Source organism: Nelumbo lutea, chromosome 1, assembly GCF_056320005.1.
Source record: "Nelumbo lutea isolate HS-2025 chromosome 1, American lotus-T2T, whole genome shotgun sequence".
NCBI classification, from domain to species: domain Eukaryota; kingdom Viridiplantae; phylum Streptophyta; class Magnoliopsida; order Proteales; family Nelumbonaceae; genus Nelumbo; species Nelumbo lutea.
This window is the reverse complement of record NC_142684.1, coordinates 10,723,513-10,743,969: the sequence shown is the minus strand read 5'-3', so window position 1 is coordinate 10,743,969 and position 20,457 is coordinate 10,723,513. Positions and strand designations below refer to the sequence as shown.

The following is a 20,457-nucleotide window of genomic DNA, read 5'->3' as shown; positions in this document are numbered from 1 at the left end:
TATAAGGGCAGTATTGTACCTTTACATATCATTCTTAGCAAGAATAAAGGCATATTAAGGGGGTTGGGTGGAATCAATTAAACACCACTTTTTACCTCTCTTTTCTTCTTTCTTTTCTCTTCTTCCTCTTCTTTCTTTCTCTCAAACCAAGGATCAAAAAATTGCAATGTATTGGCCCGTATCGGGGGCTTCCCGATACACCCCTACGGGGGGAGTTTCGGGTCAGACCCTGGGTCAGGGGGTAGAGGGGCCTTAAACTGACCCCTCTGAACCAGATTGATAAAAAAAAAAAAAAAAAACTAAAAAAAAGGGGAAGCGAGCCACGATATAGAAAAATATGCCCTACCGGCCTATCGGCCTGTATCGATATTTTGAACCTTGTCTCAAACCCTAAGGCTGTTTTTGGCTTGAAATAAAAGGTAGGAAAGGAAGGGAAAGGCAAAGAAAACTGTGTTTTTCAAGCACAATTATTAAACAATTTCCTATATATCAATAACTACCACGTTTAGCATAGTATATGGGAGGAAACAATATTTGATAAATAGTCATGTATTATACCATTCCACAAAGACTAAAAAAGTAGAAAATATTTTTGGTTAAAAAGGGTATGAAATTAGGAAATACATACATCATCACTGCATTGTATATTTGGAAATAGCAATTATAAATTATAGTTTCTGTTAATTTTGAAAACAAAATGAAACTGCATACCTTATACGGAAAGATTTTCTACATGAGCATCTAGAGTTTCTGGAAAGCTATGCACTAAGGGTTGATCAGCTTGTATCATGTTTTTGTTTTCTTTGCAAGGGGTGTCATCTAGACATCTGATCAACTTGTATCGTGTTTTTGTTTATTAAAATTTTATTCTTTATTCTTCAAAAAAAGGATTGACATGGCCAATCATGACCATCCTTCTGACAAGAGGCCCTGCATGACCATGTTTACACTGCTATGTTTGCATCAGCTCCTTGCTTTATTATACGTTCAAACTTCACACTATGAAAGGTATCCATTTTAAACTTTCCTTTTTTTGAAATAAAAGGGTTTACTTTTTGCCATATCAGGATTTGGAGCTGGAACTTTGTAGATGGGAATAGGGAGAGGTGAACAAACACAGACCCTTTTGGACTACAATAGTTTTCAAAAGAGAACAGATCCATCCAAATTTCTTTACCTTGTCTTCCCATGAAACCCATGCTTATCTTTCTCTTAACTATATTTCTAGAGCATAGTTTCAAGGCACCAATGCGAGACTAGGCAACAGGGGGGGCGCCTTGTCGCCTTGTCGCCTAGTTGCCTAGGCGATGGATTTTTATGTTGAAAACATAGATCCTAGGGTAGTTCCCTAGGTACCATAACCATATTTCCTTAATAATCATTCATAATTTTCATAAGAAAATTATAAAGTTCATATTGAAGTATAGAAAATCAACATATTCATGAGAAGAAAAAGAAGAAGGAAAATAAAATTCAAAAAATATAGGGGATGAACCCTTATTTTTGTTATAGGAAAAGAAGAAAAGAAAGTTCTTCCTTATTGGTTCAGGTTTTGAAGTCTTTGAGGGTTCAATACAGCATTTAGCAATGTTTGTGTTGATTAAACCCTAATAAATAAGAAAACAATAAAAAAAAATTAGTATATATTTTTTTTATCAATAACAGATTCATTCAATTCATTGAAATATCACAGCAAGGAAGACAAAAACTCTTATCTTCCGAATACAACTTAAACCCTCCAAAGAGAGAAAAAGAGAAAAAGCAACAATTAAGTTACATCTTAGCCCAAAACATTGCTTCCCTTTCTATCCCTTGTTTAGCTAATCCATCAACTACAGAGTTAGCTGATCTCTTAACCCAACTCATCCTCATTTCCATCTCCCGCACCAGCCACCAGAATTTCCTCTTCTCATTCCTGTAGTTCCATAAACCACAGTCGTCTTTAATCAGCCACCCTATCACCACCTCCGAGTCCCCTTCAATTATGAGTTTCCTGACATTCATCTCCTTGGCTTTATGAACTCCTTCCATAACTGCCAAGAAGAGGGTCATTTATGCCCTGTTCTCATCCCTAAAAACACCTCCAATCCCTGATTGTCCTGGGTTCCCCCTACAACTCCCATCAAAATTTAACTTTAAGAAGCCAGCAGGTGGGGGAGTCCAAGACACCCTTATTATTGGTTTGACCTGAGTGCAGTTACCAGTCTCACCCCACTTTCTCAACATGTCTTCCACTGTGTAGTTTGTAAATAGTTCTAGTAATTTCAGCCACTGTACTGCCCTTATGTGGATCACAACCCTCAATTCTTCAGCCCCTCTCTCATTTTCTAAGAAGATCCTAGTATTTCTTTCTTCCCATAATGTCCAACATACTGCAGCCCTTAGACCTCTCCACATAGTCGTTCTCCTTTTTATGTGCCACCTGAAAAAGGAAGGGGAAAATAGGCTTTGCAAGTTTGATGAAGGGTTCCACCTACACTCAAAGAGAGAAAAGCGCACTCCCAAATTGACTTTGCAAATTGGCAAGACACCAGTAAGTGAAAACTAGTCTCCCCATCCGCTTTGCAAAGAACACACCAATGAGGTGACAAACAAGTATTGGGTCTCTTCTTTTGGAGAAAATCCCTAGTGTTGAATCTTTCCAAATAGGCTTCCCAACAAAAAGTACCAACCCTAGGAGGAATTGGTCTGCACCAAACCTCACTAACCGGGAAAGGGGAGGTTGCAGGACTGGTGGATTGGCAAAGGACTTTGAAGAAGGAAGCGCAAGAAAAAGAGCCTATGGGGGTAGGGGTCCAAATTCTAGAGTCCACCTTAGAAGGGTTCAAGAAAACATTATCAAGAAGTTCAAAGAGGCTCGAAATACTATCAAGGTTTGAATCCCTCACAGCCCTCCTCAGACCCATGTTAAAAGAAATTAGTATATAAACACACAAAATGATTATTTTAGTTTAATAATTTCTATTTTATAATTATAATCTCAAAAAAGAATGAACAAAAAAGTATTTTATAGTAGGAAGTAAAAAACTGCTTGGCGATTAGGTGAGCCTAGCCTCAAAGGGCGCCTTGTAGCCTAGGCGCCCGCCTAGGCATCGCGTTGACAACTATGTTCTAGAGATGACTCAAAAGGCAGGAATTTTGGTCACCATGTCTAAAACCCTTTATCCATATCTGACATGATATATTAGTGTCAACTAACATAAAAAAGAATAGCAAATCAAGGAGAAAATAAGAAGAAGAAATAGAGAGAGCACCAAGATTTAACATGATTCGGCTTGGTAGCCTACATCCATGGGAGGAGAGGAAAAATATCCACTCTCTCTCTCTCTCTCTCTCTCTCTCTCTCTCTCTCTCTCTCTCTCTCTCACACACACACACACACACACACACACACACATACACACACACAAGCCTTTTCTCCCATAAATACATGCAAGTTCCCATGATTTATCAATATTACACATATACCCATGTAACCTCCAAGAACCCAAATACAATATCTCTTAACAGTTAGCTTTCCAGTCATTTATTCATATTAATATACTTAACTGACAAAATAAAAATAAAAATGGATAATTTTGATATGTTAGCTTTTAGTTGTTTTGTATGTGACCCCTTCACTTCATACTCTTTGGAATGTTGGATTTCTTTTCTTCTCCATTGCCTTAATAAATTCTTTAGTTATTTTTGCTGACAAAAAATATATAAAAATTGAAAAAGAATCCCATGGAAGCCAAATGAGTCATGACAAGTAGAATATATGAAGAAAAATATCTAACTCAAAATAATAAAGAATACCAACAGAAGTAACAAAACTAAAATACTCACACTACCACATCCAGGAACTAGAGCCCTGCCTTTGGGAAGTGCATCCGTCTGAAGAAGATGTAGAATAACAGGTGTTGGCTGCCCCAGATCCCATGGTGTTAGTCCTTCCTCCCAACATTTTTCCCAACCACCTATAATTTGGAGAAAGAAGACATAAATTGCACATACATGGCAAGCATATGCAAAAATACAAATGTCATTGAGATCCATACAGGTTGGAAAACACAACAGGACAATTAAAGGAAACAACAATTTGGATAAAGTAACCCTCTCTATATCCTCTATTATCAAGCACTAAAGTACATATCTAGATTCTAGAGAGAGACCCATGATAGTGGAACCATGGTTCAAGGTGCTTTTCTACTTTTGTTTTATGGCATCTTATGGTGATTGTGCCTTAGGCTACCAAGGAAGAGGAAACCTAAGTAGCAAGGCAAGGAGACACAAGCACTAGTAGAGACATGGACTTGTTAGTAGGATATCTAGAGAGATTAGATTACTACACCAATAGGAATGTGAAAGAAATAGCTGATTAAAGTCCAAATGAATCATAAGAGCAGATCAGCCTCATATTATGGACTGAATTTTCATTTGATTAGTTGCAATTTGTTCTGTTCTATTTTCTTCTTACATCAATAATTTTGGTGATGTAAAAAAGAAGTAAAATGAAGAATAAATTGTTCAGTGAGACATGAAAGTAGTCTTAAGGCTGCGTTTGGTAAGAGTGCAAAAGGCATGTGTTGATGTAAATGCAAGTTTGGTCAAAAAGTGAGAATGCAATCTTGGTTCAGTTTTGCATTGATAAATTTTGTATCAACTTTGGTTTTGATGGATACAAACATGATTTCAATACTGGAATATACCCTTTTTACATGGACCAACTTTAAGCGCAAAATGTATGCAAAATATCAGGAAAAAACAAATTTACTTTCATTTTCAGTACAAAGACATATTCCTACCAAACAACTGCAAAACCTAACTGGAGTATATATTTGCTTCGGTTCTGCATTCACGCTCTTACAAAGTGCAGCCGAACGAACAAAATATGCCAAGCATAAAAAAACACCCATGTCTTGATAAAAACTACCTTCACCAAAAAGCTGTGGTGCTTACTGTATTTAAGTTTGAAAGATGCAACAATTATGGCAGAAAAAATGTTAATTGGCTAGTTTTAAATTTTAAGGTGCTATATAACAAGTAATTGTAGAATGTTCCTGATTGAAAACAGATTTTGATATGCAGATACGTGGATCTTTGCATGCAAGATGAAATATATAGGGAATTTAAATGCATCAGATAGTTTTGCATCTTTTACGTGTTCAATATGTAGAGAGACTGGGCCGAATGGGCCCTAGTCCTTTAGTGTCATTCTTATTAGTTCCTTCTTGTTATGTTTTCTTATTGGGCCTTCTTTCTTTATTGGGCCTTTAGCTTCTGTTTTGTTTTTAAGTGTATTGCTGATGTGGACGCCTACTTAAGGGCCGCCTTGTAAATTATGTATCTTAAGTAAGTTTACTAAAAATATTAGAGTAGGGGAAAGAGGAGATTATCGAACTCCTCCTTTCTTTCTCCTTTCTTCTCCATTTTTCCTTCTTCTTGCTGTCTTCCTCTTCTTCCTTCCTTCTTTCTGCTCTAATCTAAATATTTCAGCTAATTTTATTGGTCTGAATCACATCTTGGTATCAAAGCAGGTCCTCATTTTTCTCCTTTTTTTCCTTTTTTCTCATACACTTTTTTTTCTAATCGAAAGGTGTATGGAGAGATAAATTGCTGATCAATCAGAGATCATGTTTGCCTAATTGGTAGAGGGTTTGGAGAGTCAGAAGCTGGCCGAAGATTGCCAAGAAAGTGGGACTACAGAATTTTTCCCCAAAACCCTAGCCGACTAGAGAGTTTCCAGTTACGGGTTGAAAAGGCTGTTTGGGTGTGGCACTCAAGGCTTGGAGGGTTCCTTTTTATCTCCAAAAGTGGGCGGCTGCAATTGGAAGTGGTTTGGATTGCTCTGGTTTGAGCAGCTACCTCTTCTCTCTTTCTCCCCGGAGGCCAGGTACGGTGAAACCCTAGTTTTGGGACTTTTCAGTGTTTGACTTACCTTAGTTAGGTCTATAAAGGTTGAAAACATTGTTTTTTGATTTTCATTTGACTGATGAAGCAATATGGAAGTGAGATGAAGCAAATCCCGGTGTCAGGGGTTGGTCTCGTAGATTCCATTTTGATAGGAGTGCCTACAATTAAACTTGACAGAACAAATTACCTTGCTTGGGCAGAATCTATCAAGATCCATGTCTGTAGTAGAGGTAAACTAGGGTTTCTCACGGGTAGCCGTCGAAAGAGACTAGTCCTACATATGAGAAATGGATGTAGGATAACTACACAATTATTGGGTGGTTGGTAAATTCTATGAAACCCCACATAAGTCAACACTATTTGTGGATGACTTTAGCCAAGGAGATTTGGGATAGTGTTACGGAAACATACTCTCAGAAATAAAATGTTGCAAGGGCCTACAAAATGAAGAATGATGTGAAAATTTGAAAACAAGGAGAGAAGAGTGTGGCTGTCTACTATTCGATGTTGAAGTCACTATGGCAGGAGATAGATGTTATGGAAGCATTCATATGGGAAAGCACCAAAGATGCAGAAATTTTCAGAAAATTTGTGGAAAGAAATAGAGTGTTTGAACTCCTTACAAGACTCAATCCTGAATTTGATATTACAAGGCAAAATATTCCGGCCAAGGATGAAGTGTCACTTGCTCAGGCATACTCTATGGTGAGCAGTGAAGAGAGAGCAGGAGACAGGTACAGCTATAGACCCCACCTCCCCCAGAACATTTTGCACATGTTGGATTAAAACCAAAGGGGGTAAATGAAAAAAAGGAGGTGACATGTGAATATTGCAAGAAGCCGAAACATACGAAGGATTCTTGTTGCAAACTTCAACCAGATCTTCTTCTAGAAAGGTTTCGGAATAACAACAATTTTAAGAAGGGTGATCAATTTGGAAAGCCCAAGAATGCAAATGTTACTACAGTATCTGAAAGTGAAGAAAAATCTGCTATGGAACAGCTGGCAGTAGTGAAAGCAGAATTTGAGAGATATGGGAAGTTGATACATCACCTGGAGTCTATTGTTGCATCTTCCTCCTCAAGCACCCCCTCTACATTCGCCTTTACCATTTAGGTATTTGTGCTTCTGCAAATCATGCTACAACCTCAGGTAATTGTAGAATTCCTTGGATTATAGATTCTGGTGCATTAGACCATATGACTAGCTTACCCAACCTTTTTTGTTAATACCAATTCCTCTCGGGTAGAGAGAAGGTTTCTCTTGCCGATGGGTCTCTTGCTCCCATCTCTAACAAGGGGGATGTTAGAGACTTTAACTCACTTGTATTATCTTCTGTCCTTAATGTTCCCAAACTCAGCACTAACCTTTTATCTATTAGTATTTTAACAAAATCAATGAACTGCAGCATAACCTTCTTTCCTACTTATTATGTTTTTCAAGACCTGAAGTCTCAGCAGACGATTGGGAGTGGCCATGAGGCGAATGGGATATACTTGCTAGATGTCTTTGACCAAAGTTCTGGATTACCAAGTGCAGTAGCTTTGGAATCTGTTTTATCAGAGTCAATTGATGTCATTTCAGATTTGGTCATTTGTCTTTTTCTGCTTTGAGTCATTTATTTCCAAAAATGTTTAAGGGAATATCCCTATTGAGTCTTCATTGTGAGTCATGTGAACTTACAAAACATTGCAGACAATCTTTTTCAGTGAGTAATAAAAGATTTGTTTCTCCTTTCCATATTGTGCACTCTGATGTGTGGGGGCATATCATTTACCTGCTATGGGGGGTTACAAATATTTCATTCTTTTCATTGATGATTTCTCTTGTTACACATGGATTTACCTCATGAAATTCCGGGATGAAGTACCAAATATTGTACAAAAATTTCATGAACTTATACTTACTCAATTTAACACTCGGATCCAAATATCCTGATCTAATAATGCAAAGGAATATTTTGAGAAGAGTCTTTCCTCCTACTTTGATACCTTTGGAGTTATTCATCAAAGTTCCTGTTCCTACACTCCTCAACAAAATGGAGTGGCAGAAAGGAAGAACAGACATGTGGTTAAGGTTGCAAGGAGTCTCCTTTTTGCTTCCCATGTTCCTGTTAAGTTTTGGGGGGATGCTGTCCTTACAGCCTTCCCAGGTTCTGGGGTTTAAAACTCCCTTTATCTTGCTTTTCCCAAATGAGGATTTCTTCTCTCTTCCTCTCAGAGTGTTTGGGTGTACTTACCATGTTCATGTTCATAGTCATCAAAGACATAAGTTTGAGCCTAAAGCACACAAGTGTGACTCTTTGGGATATGCCTCCACACAGAAGGGATACTGTTGTTTTGATCTGATTCGTGGCACTCGCTTTGTTTCCAGAGATGTCACATTTGCAGAGCCTATTCCTTTCTTTGGTACTTCTCCTAAGGAGGAGCATTCAGAGGAGTTGTTTGCTTTGTCACCATCTGTTCCTCTTCCAATTCCCATTGAATCTTCTATGGAATCTACTCCAACTGAGTCCTCTATTAACTCTTCTTATCATGTTCTTGCTCCCCCTCATTCTCCTACTCATCCTTCCACACTTCCTTCCCATCCTATTATCCAAAGGTGGTACCAGAGACAAAGACTCAGAGACATGCAAGTTGTTTCCATGCCTTCAGATGTGCCTCTTGCTCCTCCCATCACTACTGAGGTAATAGAGGACGAACTAGATGCTCCTCCCATCCAAAGGTGGTCAGCCCTCTTCTACCACTTCGGATACCTTCCCTAACCTTGATCTCCCTATTGCCCTTCGCGAAGGCAAACAGAAATGTACAGCTCATTGCATTTCCAAACACCTATCCTACAACCTTCTTTTCCCTTCCTACTATTCCTTCCTTGCCTCTATTTCCACACATGCGACTCCCAAATCTATCCCAGAAGCCTTGTCCAAACCAAAATGGAGGAATGCTATGATGAACGAACTACTGAGGTAATAAAGGACGAACTAGATGCTCCTCCCATCCAAAGGTGGTCAGCCCTCTTCTACCACCTCGGATACCTTCCCTGACCTTGATCTCCATATTTCCCTTCGCGTAGGCAAAGAGAAATGTACAACTCATTGCATTTCCAAACACCTATCCTACAGCCTTCTTTTCCCTTCCTACTATTCCTTCCTTGCCTCCATTTCCACACGTGACTCCCAGATCTGTCCCAAAAGCCTTGTCCAAACCAAAATGGAGGGATGCTATGATGAACGAACTAGATGCTTTGCATAAGAACAATACCTGGGAAATTGTGGATTTGTTGAGGGAAAGAAACCGGTTGGCTGTAAGTGGGTGTTCACTATTAAGTATCATTCTGATGGTACTGTCGAGAGATATAAGGCCCGTTTGGTTACTAAAGGGTATACTCAGATGTATGGTAATGACTACCTGGAAACTTTTGCCCTAGTAGCCAAGATGACTTCAATTCGAGTTTTGCTCTCTTTATCTACTACTTTTGATTGGCCTCTCAATTAGTTTGATGTAAAGAATGCTTTCTTGAATGGAGACCTACATGAAGAGGTCTATATGTCTTTACCTCTAGGGGTGTATGGGAAGGAGATGCAAGGAAAGGTTTGTAAACTGAAGAAGTCCCTTTATGGCCTTAAGCAATCTCCTCAAGCCTAGTTTGATAGATTTCGGGCTGCTCTTATTGCTTTTGGGTACACACAGACTCAATCGGATCATACCTTGTTTGTTAAGAGGAGAGATTCCTTAGTGACCCTTCTGATTGTCTATGTTGATGATATTGTGGTTATTGGTAATGACACCTAGGAAGTTGTTCATCTCAAAAGTTTTCTTAGCACTGAGTTTGAAATTAAAGATTTTGGGGAACTTAGATATTTCTTGGGAATTGAAGCTAGATCTAAGGATAGTCTCTTCATTTCTCAACGGAAGTATGTTCTTGATCTTCTTGCAGATACTAGTAAACCAGGTGCCCGACCTTCTTCTACTCCTATAGACCTAAATCATAAGTTGTCAGCTATTGAGGGTGAATTGTTGCCTGATAAGGGAGTGTTCCAGAGACTGGTTGGAAGTTATTATACCTTTGTATGATTCGGCCAGATATTTCCTATGCAATTAGTATAATTATCCAGTTTATGCTACCTAAAAGGGACTCCAAGGAAAGGTATCTTGTTTGCTAAGCATGGACATATGAAGCTAGAAGCATACACTAATCTTGACTAGGCCGGATGTATTGATGATAAAAGGTCCACTTCAGGTTATTGTGCTATGGTAGCAAGGAACATTGTACCATGGAGGAGTAAGAAGTAGTCTGTAGTGGCAAGATCCTCAACTGAAGTGGAGTACAGGGCAATGGCACATGGAGTTTCTGAACTTTTATGGTTGAGATCACTTTTAGAAGAACTGGGTATAGACTTTGAGAAGCCAATGATGTTATATTGTGACAACCAAGCTGCTATCAACATTGCACATAATCCTATTCAACATGACAGAACTAAGCACATTAAAGTTGACAGGCATTTTATACGAGAGAGAGTTTCCTCAGGAGAAGTCTGCCTACCATTTGTTACTTCTGAGAACTGTTAGTTGATGCTTTGACAAAAGGTGTTCCTAAAGGAAAACTGGTTCACTATATAAGCAAGCTGGGCATGATTGATATCTATGCTCAGCTTGAGGGGGAGTGTAGAGAGACTAGGGCGAATGGGCCCTAGTCTTTTAGTGTCATTCTTATTAGTTCCTTCTTATTATGTTTTCTTATTGGGCCTTCTTTCTTTATAGACCTTTAGCTTCTATTTTGTTTTTAAGTGTATTGCTGATGTCGCCTACTTAAGGGCCCCCTTGTAAATTATGTAACTTAAGTAAGTTTAATAAAAAGATTAGAGTAGGGGAAAGAGGAGATTATCGAACTCCTCCTTTCTTCTCCATTTTTCCTTCTTCTTCTTGTTGTCTTCCTCTTCTTCCTTCTTTCTGCTCTAATCCAAATATTTCTGCTAATTTAATTGGTCTGAATCACATCTCAATATAAGACAAAGCATGGACAACAGATACTCTAGACAGCTGTCTATTTTGTTACAGATGCATTAGTTGTCAAAAAGGTAAATCCAGGTGTTTAGATGGTCCATAGTTAACTTTATTTGTTTCCCCCAGTGGTCCAACAGCAGGAAGATTTCTCTCATTCTGTTCTCTTCTTTGAATGTAAACTAGGATCAAATCTACAACCACAAGGTAGTGTCCATAAGTACCATGAAATGGAGCTCTGTTCTCATTCCCTAACAGAAGTTGATCACTTTACTGAGAGTTGGGCTCCTCCCAACCAGGTTTGGTAAAAGAGAATTTGATAGTCAATCTAGTCATCAAGCATCAATGGTGTGTGGTGGGATAAAAAGACCACCCTCAATGCTTTCTTAGGTCCAACTGGGAGTAATTCTAAGAGAAGTAAAGAATTCTGTCTCCACAAAGGCTTAGAAGTATCTTTATCCCTTAGTTAACTTTACATTACATTAGAAGGTGACTCCATGAATGTAGTACATAGAATTTCTAAGAAAGGTGATTTTTCTTGGATGACCTCACTTTCTGTGTTCAACAAATGACCTTGCAGATTCTCTTGCTAAAATACAGTATTCAGAGGTGAATTGTGTTAAGGGTCTGAGCTTACCAATATTTACCTTCCTTGTTTCTGTTCTTGCTCTTGTTTGAGCAGATTTTCCCTACAAGGCCAGGTCATCCCCCTTTTTCCCCCTGGATTGACTCCTTTCCCTTTTTCCTATTAAAAGTTCTATCCTAAGAAAAGGCTGCCTCCTTTGACTATGATGTAATAGAAAGTGTCCACTTGAAAAGGCAGTTATTTATGTTGCCTATATTGATTTCTGGTTCAATTCTAAATATTGAGCCAAACCTAAATAAAATATACAGGAAAAAAGAACTCCCAGTGCACTGTAAAATTCACAATGTGGATTAACCTGAACTTCAGCATCCAACCCAATAATCCTTACACAAACTGCAAATTAAGACGGTTGACAATCTAAAATTTGAGAGCAGGTTACCATCCTAACTCACCAACAGGCCTTACGAGATTTTAGGAAATAGGAGACTGTATTGAACAAACTATAAGGAATCAACACTGGTTCTCTCAGTGAACTGGATGAACCAGTGATATCATCCTTAAATCTACTCAAAGCCAATGAGTTTTAAATGAACAATGGCTAAGAGGTGGAATCTACACGCACCAACTTGAGACTCGATGAGTTCTGAGACAAAAATGGCTCATAAGAGTTGAATCTATTTGGCAGCATGTCAAACTCCAAGAACATGATGTTGGGTTTTCTCAAGGAACCCAACATCAATACACCGACTTAAAATCTCCTAAACAGCATTCTAAAAAATTTCTACCCAACTCCAGATAAGGCCGAAAAATTCCCCCAAGACCACAAATGAGAACCCGAGTTAAAGAACATCATGGACCCAGAATTCCTTTCAAATTCATGCTACATTGTATTTGAAAGAAATAATCCTCAATGCGCAAACCACCTTAAAATTCTTTAAAATCAGCAAAACAAAAAGTTCTGGAAAACGAGAAAAACCAAAACAAAACAAAACCCATTTCAGGAAATAACGAAAGAAACCCTGAAATCTAAAGACGGACCATGCTTCTCAGTTTTTTAGGCAGGAGAGTGTTATTACCTTTTGGGTTGCTTCTTATCAGCTCTTGTATCTTATCTACCTTCGGATTCATCTTCATGGTATTGTCGACACGCTCCTGACCTTCCCTTCCCATAGCTAGTTGTGTCGTAGAAATCCTGCCGTTGCTGAGGGAGAAAACTTTGTACGTTGGCAATGAGTTCGAGGGTGCGAACAGAGTTTTGCCTTTGGTAAGCAGACGTAAGCGATGGCACCACATAACGTTCAAGTGTTGCACGGTAGAGGCGTACAAGAAGACAATGACGTGGATGAAGATTTCACGAACGCTAAGGCTTAAAGGAATGGAAGAAATCTAACCAAAAAAAAAATCAGTTAATAACCCATTAGAGGATCTTCTTTTTTTAAGTTGTGTTTGATAATGTTTTGGATTGATTAAATTAGCATGCAATTATTATTTGAGACTATCTGAAGTTGAAAGAAACGTACCTTTACGAAACACGGTTTTAGTCGGATGGTGTTGCTTGTTTTGAACCATGAAACTTTATAAAATAAATAATCAAATTTGATTATTTGATAAAATCAGTTATGTTTTGAAAATAGTGACAAAAATAATGAAGGGGATAAAAAAAATCAAAATTTTGACCAAATTGCCCCTTTTACAAGTCAACATAACATAACTGCCAAAATAGCTATAACTATTGTGAGAAGTGGGTTTGAGGACATTACAAAATTCCCATGACACTGAGAAACTAGATCTACATCTACGACTCTCGTTGTAGAACAATTCAAGGACACCCCAATGAAATGTGAGCACGTCATTGTTTGAAATGAAAATACAACTGACGTGATGTATTGAGTTTAGGGAGAAAAACAGTTCAGGCTAGGGTCAGAATTTATAAGCACAAAGTACTTGTGGGGGTAGGTGCCAACTTAGAATTGATGTTAATTTACGGGCCAGTGTGGGTGCATAAAATGTGAGTTGTTGTCATTTTGAATGTTTATAGTTCTTTAGTGGAAATCAAAATTTGCATTGGGCCTGTCCATACTTCTCCGTTGAATTTATTACAAATACTGATGTTTTCGCAGTTCATTGGGGGTGTTCTATAACCATGGTCACAAGTAATGTGATCTCGATCTACATCCATTTGAAATGCACACTTGATGATCATAGTTATTTGTTAAGAAAGGCTCTATATGCTGATTTCATAGTATAATCTTCACGTTCTTTTTAGATAAAATAACCAGAATTTATTAAAAACATAAGGTGTACAACAAGGAAAAGAAAATAGAAAAAAAAAAAAAACAAGAAACAAATAGTAATTGAAGTTACATAGGTAGAGTTCTTCAGCTAAATAGACAATCCTTTAGGCTGTGTTTGGTTTGAAGGTAAAAGTAGGGAAATGACGGAAAAGGTAGGAAAACTTATACAATTCCCTACTTTTTCCTTCAAACCAAACATAGCCTTAGGGTCCTTGATTTAGTTAGACTATCAGCTAAAAAATTCAGCTCTTTAGAGGTCCAAATTAGAGAAACATTCATTAAGTCTAATAAATCTTTAACCTCATTCAAGTAATGAGCCAACCTCCAAGGGCCACGATCTTATTCCCTTAGCCATTTAGGTCTCGTTTGCTTTTTGATAAGTTGCTTACTTAGGTAAATTTTTCCTAGGAAATATTTATCTGGGTAAGTGCATTTACCCATGTTCTTTTATTTCTCATGTAAATAAGGCAATGACCATTTTATCCATAAAATAAAAATCCATTATTAAAAGAGACATTTTTGTCCCATTCAAGTGTTGGCAACTTCCCCCAAGTGGGAAAATAAAGCTATTTACACACAAGTAAGTGATACCTAGCTAGGAAAATAAACTTTCCTTGGTGTCCACATAAATCTGAAAAAAGAACATGAGATTCTAAATCCCATTGACCAACTTTCCCCCTCTCAAAATCTTAAAAAAAAAAAAAAAGAAAAAAAAAAGAATGAAACCATGTTAGAGCAATCCAAACCTTAACCTTTTAAAAGGTTGCAATGCCGACCGGTCCACTAAAAACCCAACAAATGCTGCCATCCCTTTCTCAGATCAATTCCATGAAAGCTTAATTTAGTTGCCTCCAACCTCACTTAAGCCTAATGCTCGAGGAATAGGACTGATGGGAGAAGAAAATAAGAAGTCCATCACATTTCTCTGCAAGTCATTCAAATAGATACCGTCTAAAACTTTTACCACCCATTGGACGCATAAATAAAAAATATGGGCAATCAGGTCATCCATAGATTTAGCTCTATTCTCAAACATGTGATTGTTTTGTTCCTCCTAGACATCCCACAAAATAGCATGAACAGTTGTGTGGCCCAAAAGAACTCTCCCCTCTTACCAAGTCGTCTACCCTCCATTGCAAAATAAGATCTACAGTTTTTTAGACATTGTCCAACTATAACAGGGGTGCCATTTTTTTTTTTTTTATTTTGCTCTACTAATTCCCCATCCCTAAGACAAAGTGTGCAATAATAAGGAGAGATGTATAACCTACCTTGGTTCTTCTTTTGCATCAGATCACATGTATTTATTTTCCTTGGACTGGCTGCCCACACATAAACGAAAAAAGAAAGAAAGAAAAAAAGACTTAGGTAGGAATGTAAGGGCACTGAATCATATTATAAGGAAAAAGAGGGTTGAAAAATGAAAGAGGAAACGTAAACCTCCTTGAGTGTCTAGAAGTTAGCAACCTCTTCTAATTCCACATCCCTTAGAGGTCTACGATGGCAAGTAGGTATCAACATTAACTACTTTATTTCTTGAAAGGCTAAAAAGTTTAGGAAATGACTTAACCAAGGTCAATTCACCCTTAACAAAGATCAGTCCAAAATCTGATCTTAAAACCGTTTCAAACTTTATATATGATGAAAGTATAGAAGAAAGAATATAGGTAGATGCAATACCTTTCCATGTATAGAAGAAAGTATAGAGGTGAGCATTATTTGTTTAAAACCGAACTGAAAATTTTGGTTTCAGTTTTTTTTTTTGTTTGATTTTTGGTTATTTTTGTTTTGTAAAATTTCAGTTTCGGTTTTAATTTTCAGGTTTAGAAATATTATATTGTATTATATTATATATTAAAACATCTAATTTATTATATAAACTGTATAATATATATTTTTTAATATATAGTACTAAAATTCATTTTTAATCGAAATAACCGAAAATCAAACAAAATAAATTTGGTTTCAGTTATTTCAATTTATTCGGTTCGGTTTTTAATTGAATAAACTGTTTGCTCATCCATGATGTCTATATGCCATTATGCTCTAAATTGAATCTCCACAACCACTTGCCAAGAAGATCAATATTCTTTTTCCTTGATACGCCTGACACCCAAACCTCTACACTCTTTTGATTTACACACCTACTTCCAACTAATTAGGTGGTCATTTCTTTCTTCTCCCCCATCTCATAAGAAGTCTGTTTGCAACTTTTCAATTTGTATCCTTACTTTGTCAAAGATCTAAAAAACACAAAAGGAAAATAGGTAGGGAAGTTGGTAAGAGAAGCTTTTTATTATGGTGAGTCTTCCCCCTTTTGAAAGGTAATTTTTCTTCCACATGGCTAACTTCTTTTCACGGTGAATTGTTTGCAACCTTGGAATAAAATGTTTAACATTCTCCACTCTTATTTCTTTTTCACAATTATTCTTCCCTTCCTTCACTTCTGCTTAGAATTATATATTTAATGCTCTTGATGGTATTTCATTTGAAACCTTATGCAAATTTGTGTACATTTTGTGTGCCTTTAGAATTTAACAACTCATACATCCTAATATCATCTTCCAAGACATTACTTGCATCTTGCTTTGTGGGATTTGCTTCCAAGAATAGTGGAAAACTATGGTTCTTTTTAGTGTTTTCAACCCATCATTGACCTAGATAGTTGAATTGTCTAAACCATCACCAATCCATGCTTTTGGGTTTGGTTTTCCTAAAACCCGGAAATTAGTCAAAACTATTAACTTGGTAAAAAATTATCTGACTCGAGTAATTGAACCATTGACCCATTCAAACTAGTGACCCTGACTCGAGTAATTGAACCATTGACCCATTCAAACCAGTGACATGGTCACTAGTTGCACATTAAATATGTATGCAAACTTTTGAAAGTCATAACTTTACATTCTGATGTCCAATTGGGGTGATCTATTTTTTTTTTTTTTTGAGTAACTTTTTGAAATCTATGATTCTATGTGTCCCAAGGGGCTGTAGGTGCCTTGCCTCTCTGTTTTTGCAAAAAAAAAACCCTATTTTGGCCTCAAATCACAATTTCTTTGCATTTTTACATATAAATTTTAAATTTGAATTTAAAACATAAATTAAATATAAAACAATACTTATATTACATGTAGAATATTATTATTTATTGATAAAATATATGTTTACACACACATATGAATGTATGTATGTATGTATGTATGTAAGTTTGTATTTAGCTATATATAGGATTATGATGTGGCACGATTTGACCCATTCGATCTGAATGGGTGAACCAATGATCCATGACTTAGAGGCAAAAACGGGTTCAGTCTTTGGTTTAGTTTTTAAAACATTGGTTCTTTTAGAGCCTTTACTTCCCTTAAATCTTTGTTTTCTTAAAAGAATTGTTTATCTCTTCTAATATATTTAAGGCTTCTTTCCACCACTGTGAATGATAATTCTTAGGGTAAAAGACTTAAACATACCCTAAGGTTTTAAAATGGACTTAAGGCCATGTTTGGTTCATAGCTCAGGGCCTCATTTTCTTAATTCTTGCTCATTCTAGGCAAGAATGGGAAAAAATGAATATTATTGAGTGTTTGGTTATAAAATTCTTGCCAAGGACCACATTCTTTTTAGAATGAAAAAACAGCACCATAGTACAAAAATTGACTAGCCTGCAGTATGAAAAATAATCATGCCCCATCTTGCTCATTTCATTCTTTGAGGAAACTCTACCTATAAAATTGTTGCCATAAATGTTTACTTTTGCAAAAAGTACTTTTAAAGTACTTTTGTGAAAGCACTTTTACAAACGTACTTTTACGAAAACATTTTTACAAAAGAACTTTTGTGAAAGCACTTTTATGGAAGTATTTTTACGAAAGCACTATTACAGAAGTACTTTTATAAAAGCATTTTTACGAAAGTACTTTTATGAAAGCATTTTTGAAAAAGTACATTTATAAAAGCACTTTTACGAAAGTACTTTTATGAAAGCACTTTTACAAAAGTACTTTTACGAAAACACTTTTACAAAAATACAAAATCACTTTTAGGAAAGCACTTTTTTAAAATTACTTTTATAAAAGCATTTTTACTGAAATGCTTTTATAAAAGCACTTTATGAAAGTATCTTTACAAAACATCTATGCCAATTGGTAAACATTGATTATTGGAGACCTAGGCTGGCGGTTTGTGAATACCAATACAATTTTTTTCCTTTTAAAGAATGAAAATGAGCAACATAGGACACTTGTCAGTTTGAAAATATTTTATTTTTAGAAAAAAAGTGTTTGGTTCATAGCAATATTTTCTTATTCTGCCTATTTTTATCCATTCTTTTCCATTTTAAAATTTCATCTTGGGTAAAAACGAGAAGAATGAGAATTGAACCAAACATGGCCTAAATATGCCTTATGGGCCAACCTAGTTGGAATAAAACATTCCTTAGTAAGGCATTAACAACCATTAACATGCAACATCTCATGTGATCCATTTAAAGTTTTAAAAACCCCATTTGCCCTTTTTGTTCTTTCATTGAGTTTATTGAGAAAAGCCAATAAAACAATTGAAAAACCAATTCTTGCTACATCTTCCAACTCAATTTTGAACCGTAGTGATGTTGAGAAGTTGTTTTAATCAACTTCTAATGTTCTGACATGAGTAGAATGTCTTTTTGCTTTTTCTTTATATAGCAAAAAGAAATGAAGAAATTGGGCTAACCCAATCCCAACCTAACAATTAAGGGTGGGCATGGGTCGGTTTGGTTACCCGGTGAAGGTCAGTTCTGGCACTTTTGAGGTTGGTTCCAGGGTCTACCTGTGGAACCTGTTCTTTGTTTACTCTCCCTCTTAAAAAAAATGAAACATGTTCTTTAAAAAGTAGATTTTCAATGATGATAATATATAATTTAAAACTCACATTATGTTTATTGGTTAAATAGAGTAACCTAATATGTAGATTATTATAATATATTAACATATAGTTCAAAATTTATCATATTATAATTTAAATTTTGTAAATATTACCTTTTACATTATTTACTATACACATTCGAATATTAGAATGAAAACAATGATCAAATTATTTAAGTAGCTCAATGGTCAAGTGAAACTATGACTTTTGTAACAATGAGTGATTGGGTTTAAATCTTCACATTCTTTAAAATATTTTGGAGTTTATTTCAAGACAAGTTCGGCTCCAAGGCCGGTTCCACTAAGGCCAACTACAACCGATTCATCGAGTCGTTTTGGGTAGGGTAAACCCCTAGACCTTGGAACTAACCTGAATAGGAGTTAGTTCCAAAACCATACCCTACCATGTAACAAATTAGTAGGGTTGGTTCAAGGCCGGTTTGAGGTTGATTCTATTCGATTTTGGATAAAACCTACCCATTTGCTCACCCCTACTAACCATAGACATTCAGTTAGGGGTTAAACAATATAGATTGGGTTAGGATTGACCTCAACCCGACCAAACCCATCCCTATATAATTTTTTATTTGAGAGCCATGGACCTAGCTAGGATCAATTCCCTCCTTCACTAGAGTTGGGACTTTAGGGTTTGGGCTAAGTTCAGTCAATGCCAGGTTGACCCGAGTTCAAATGATAGTTTCTATGGGCTGGGCCAGGCCAGATTAACTTCACTCAGTTCATCCTAATTCGACTGCTATGCCATGTTTATAGTGCAGGTAGGGTAGTGGCAATCATTTCTAGCCTCGTCACCAAGCTTGCTCCGCCCTGCCCCACCCCACAAAATTTTCAGGCTTGGGCCTGATGGGTTTTTGTTTTTAGGTCTATCCTATTTTGGGCCCATATTAGATTTACAGATTTGTGAGTTGATCTAGGGCCCAATACCTTAGGTCCAGTCTAGCCTATATGAATGACATGTAGGGGTGTTAATCGATTGGTTTTGGTTTGGATCCAATCCGATCCAAACCTTATTAAATTGGATTTGGACAGTTCATTATAATTATTGGATTGTGCCAATTTAAAATAAAATTGTCTATATTCTTATTGGTTTGAATTGGACCTAAAGCAAATTTCTAATAACCCGATCATGAGGCCAAACCCTTGTCCAATTTGAAATCAATCAAAACTGAAGCCAAAATAAAATTACTTTTATGAAAGTACTTTTATGAAAGCACTTTTATGAAAACACTTTTACAAAAGCACTTTTATAAAAATAATTTTATGAAAAGTAATTTTACGAAAGCATTTTTACAAAAGTACTTTTATGAAAGCACTTAGAAGTACTTTTACAAAAATATTTTTATGAAATCACTTTTACAAAAAACTTTTATGAAAGTACTTTTATAAAAGTACTTTTGTGAAAGCACTTTTATGGAAGCTTTTTTATAAAAATACTTTTATGAAAGTACTTTTATAAAAGCACTTTTATGCAAGAACTTTCAAAAGCACTTTTATGAAAGCATTTTTATGGAAGTATTTTTATAAAAACACATTTGCAAAAATACTTTTATAAAAATACATTTATGAAAGTATTTTTACAAAATAACTTTTATGAAAGCATTTTTATGGAAGTACTTTTATAAAAGCACTTTTACAAAAGTACTTTTATAAAGGTCTATGGAAGTACTTTTCTAAATGTGCTTCTGTACGAAATACTTTCAATAAAGTGCTATTGTAAAAGCACCTTTATGAAAATACTTTTACAAAAGTATTTTTTCAATGCCAAAA

General features: G+C 36.2%; 1 protein-coding gene across 9 annotated transcripts in view; it reads right to left on the bottom strand.

The window, feature by feature from the left end:
- HOL3 (S-adenosyl-L-methionine-dependent methyltransferases superfamily protein) overlaps nt 1-14,786 on the bottom strand; it is a 56,601-nt gene extending 41,815 nt beyond the window's left edge. The window contains exons 1-3 of one of the 9 annotated variants that reach the window (XM_088961974.1): nt 14,527-14,786; nt 12,557-12,866; nt 3,829-3,959 (exon numbers count right to left, since the gene is read on the bottom strand). In XM_088961974.1, the coding sequence (XP_088818100.1) occupies nt 3,829-3,959; nt 12,557-12,773 (348 nt within the window). In that variant the 5' untranslated portion in view covers nt 12,774-12,866; nt 14,527-14,786. Of the gene's footprint in view, nt 1-3,828; nt 3,960-12,556; nt 12,921-13,000; nt 13,068-14,520 lie in introns of those variants that run through there. The other 8 variants (XM_088961977.1, XM_088961979.1, XM_088961976.1 and 5 more) reach the window with 8 other exon arrangements.
- Nucleotides 14,787-20,457: the final 5,671 nt, after the last annotated feature.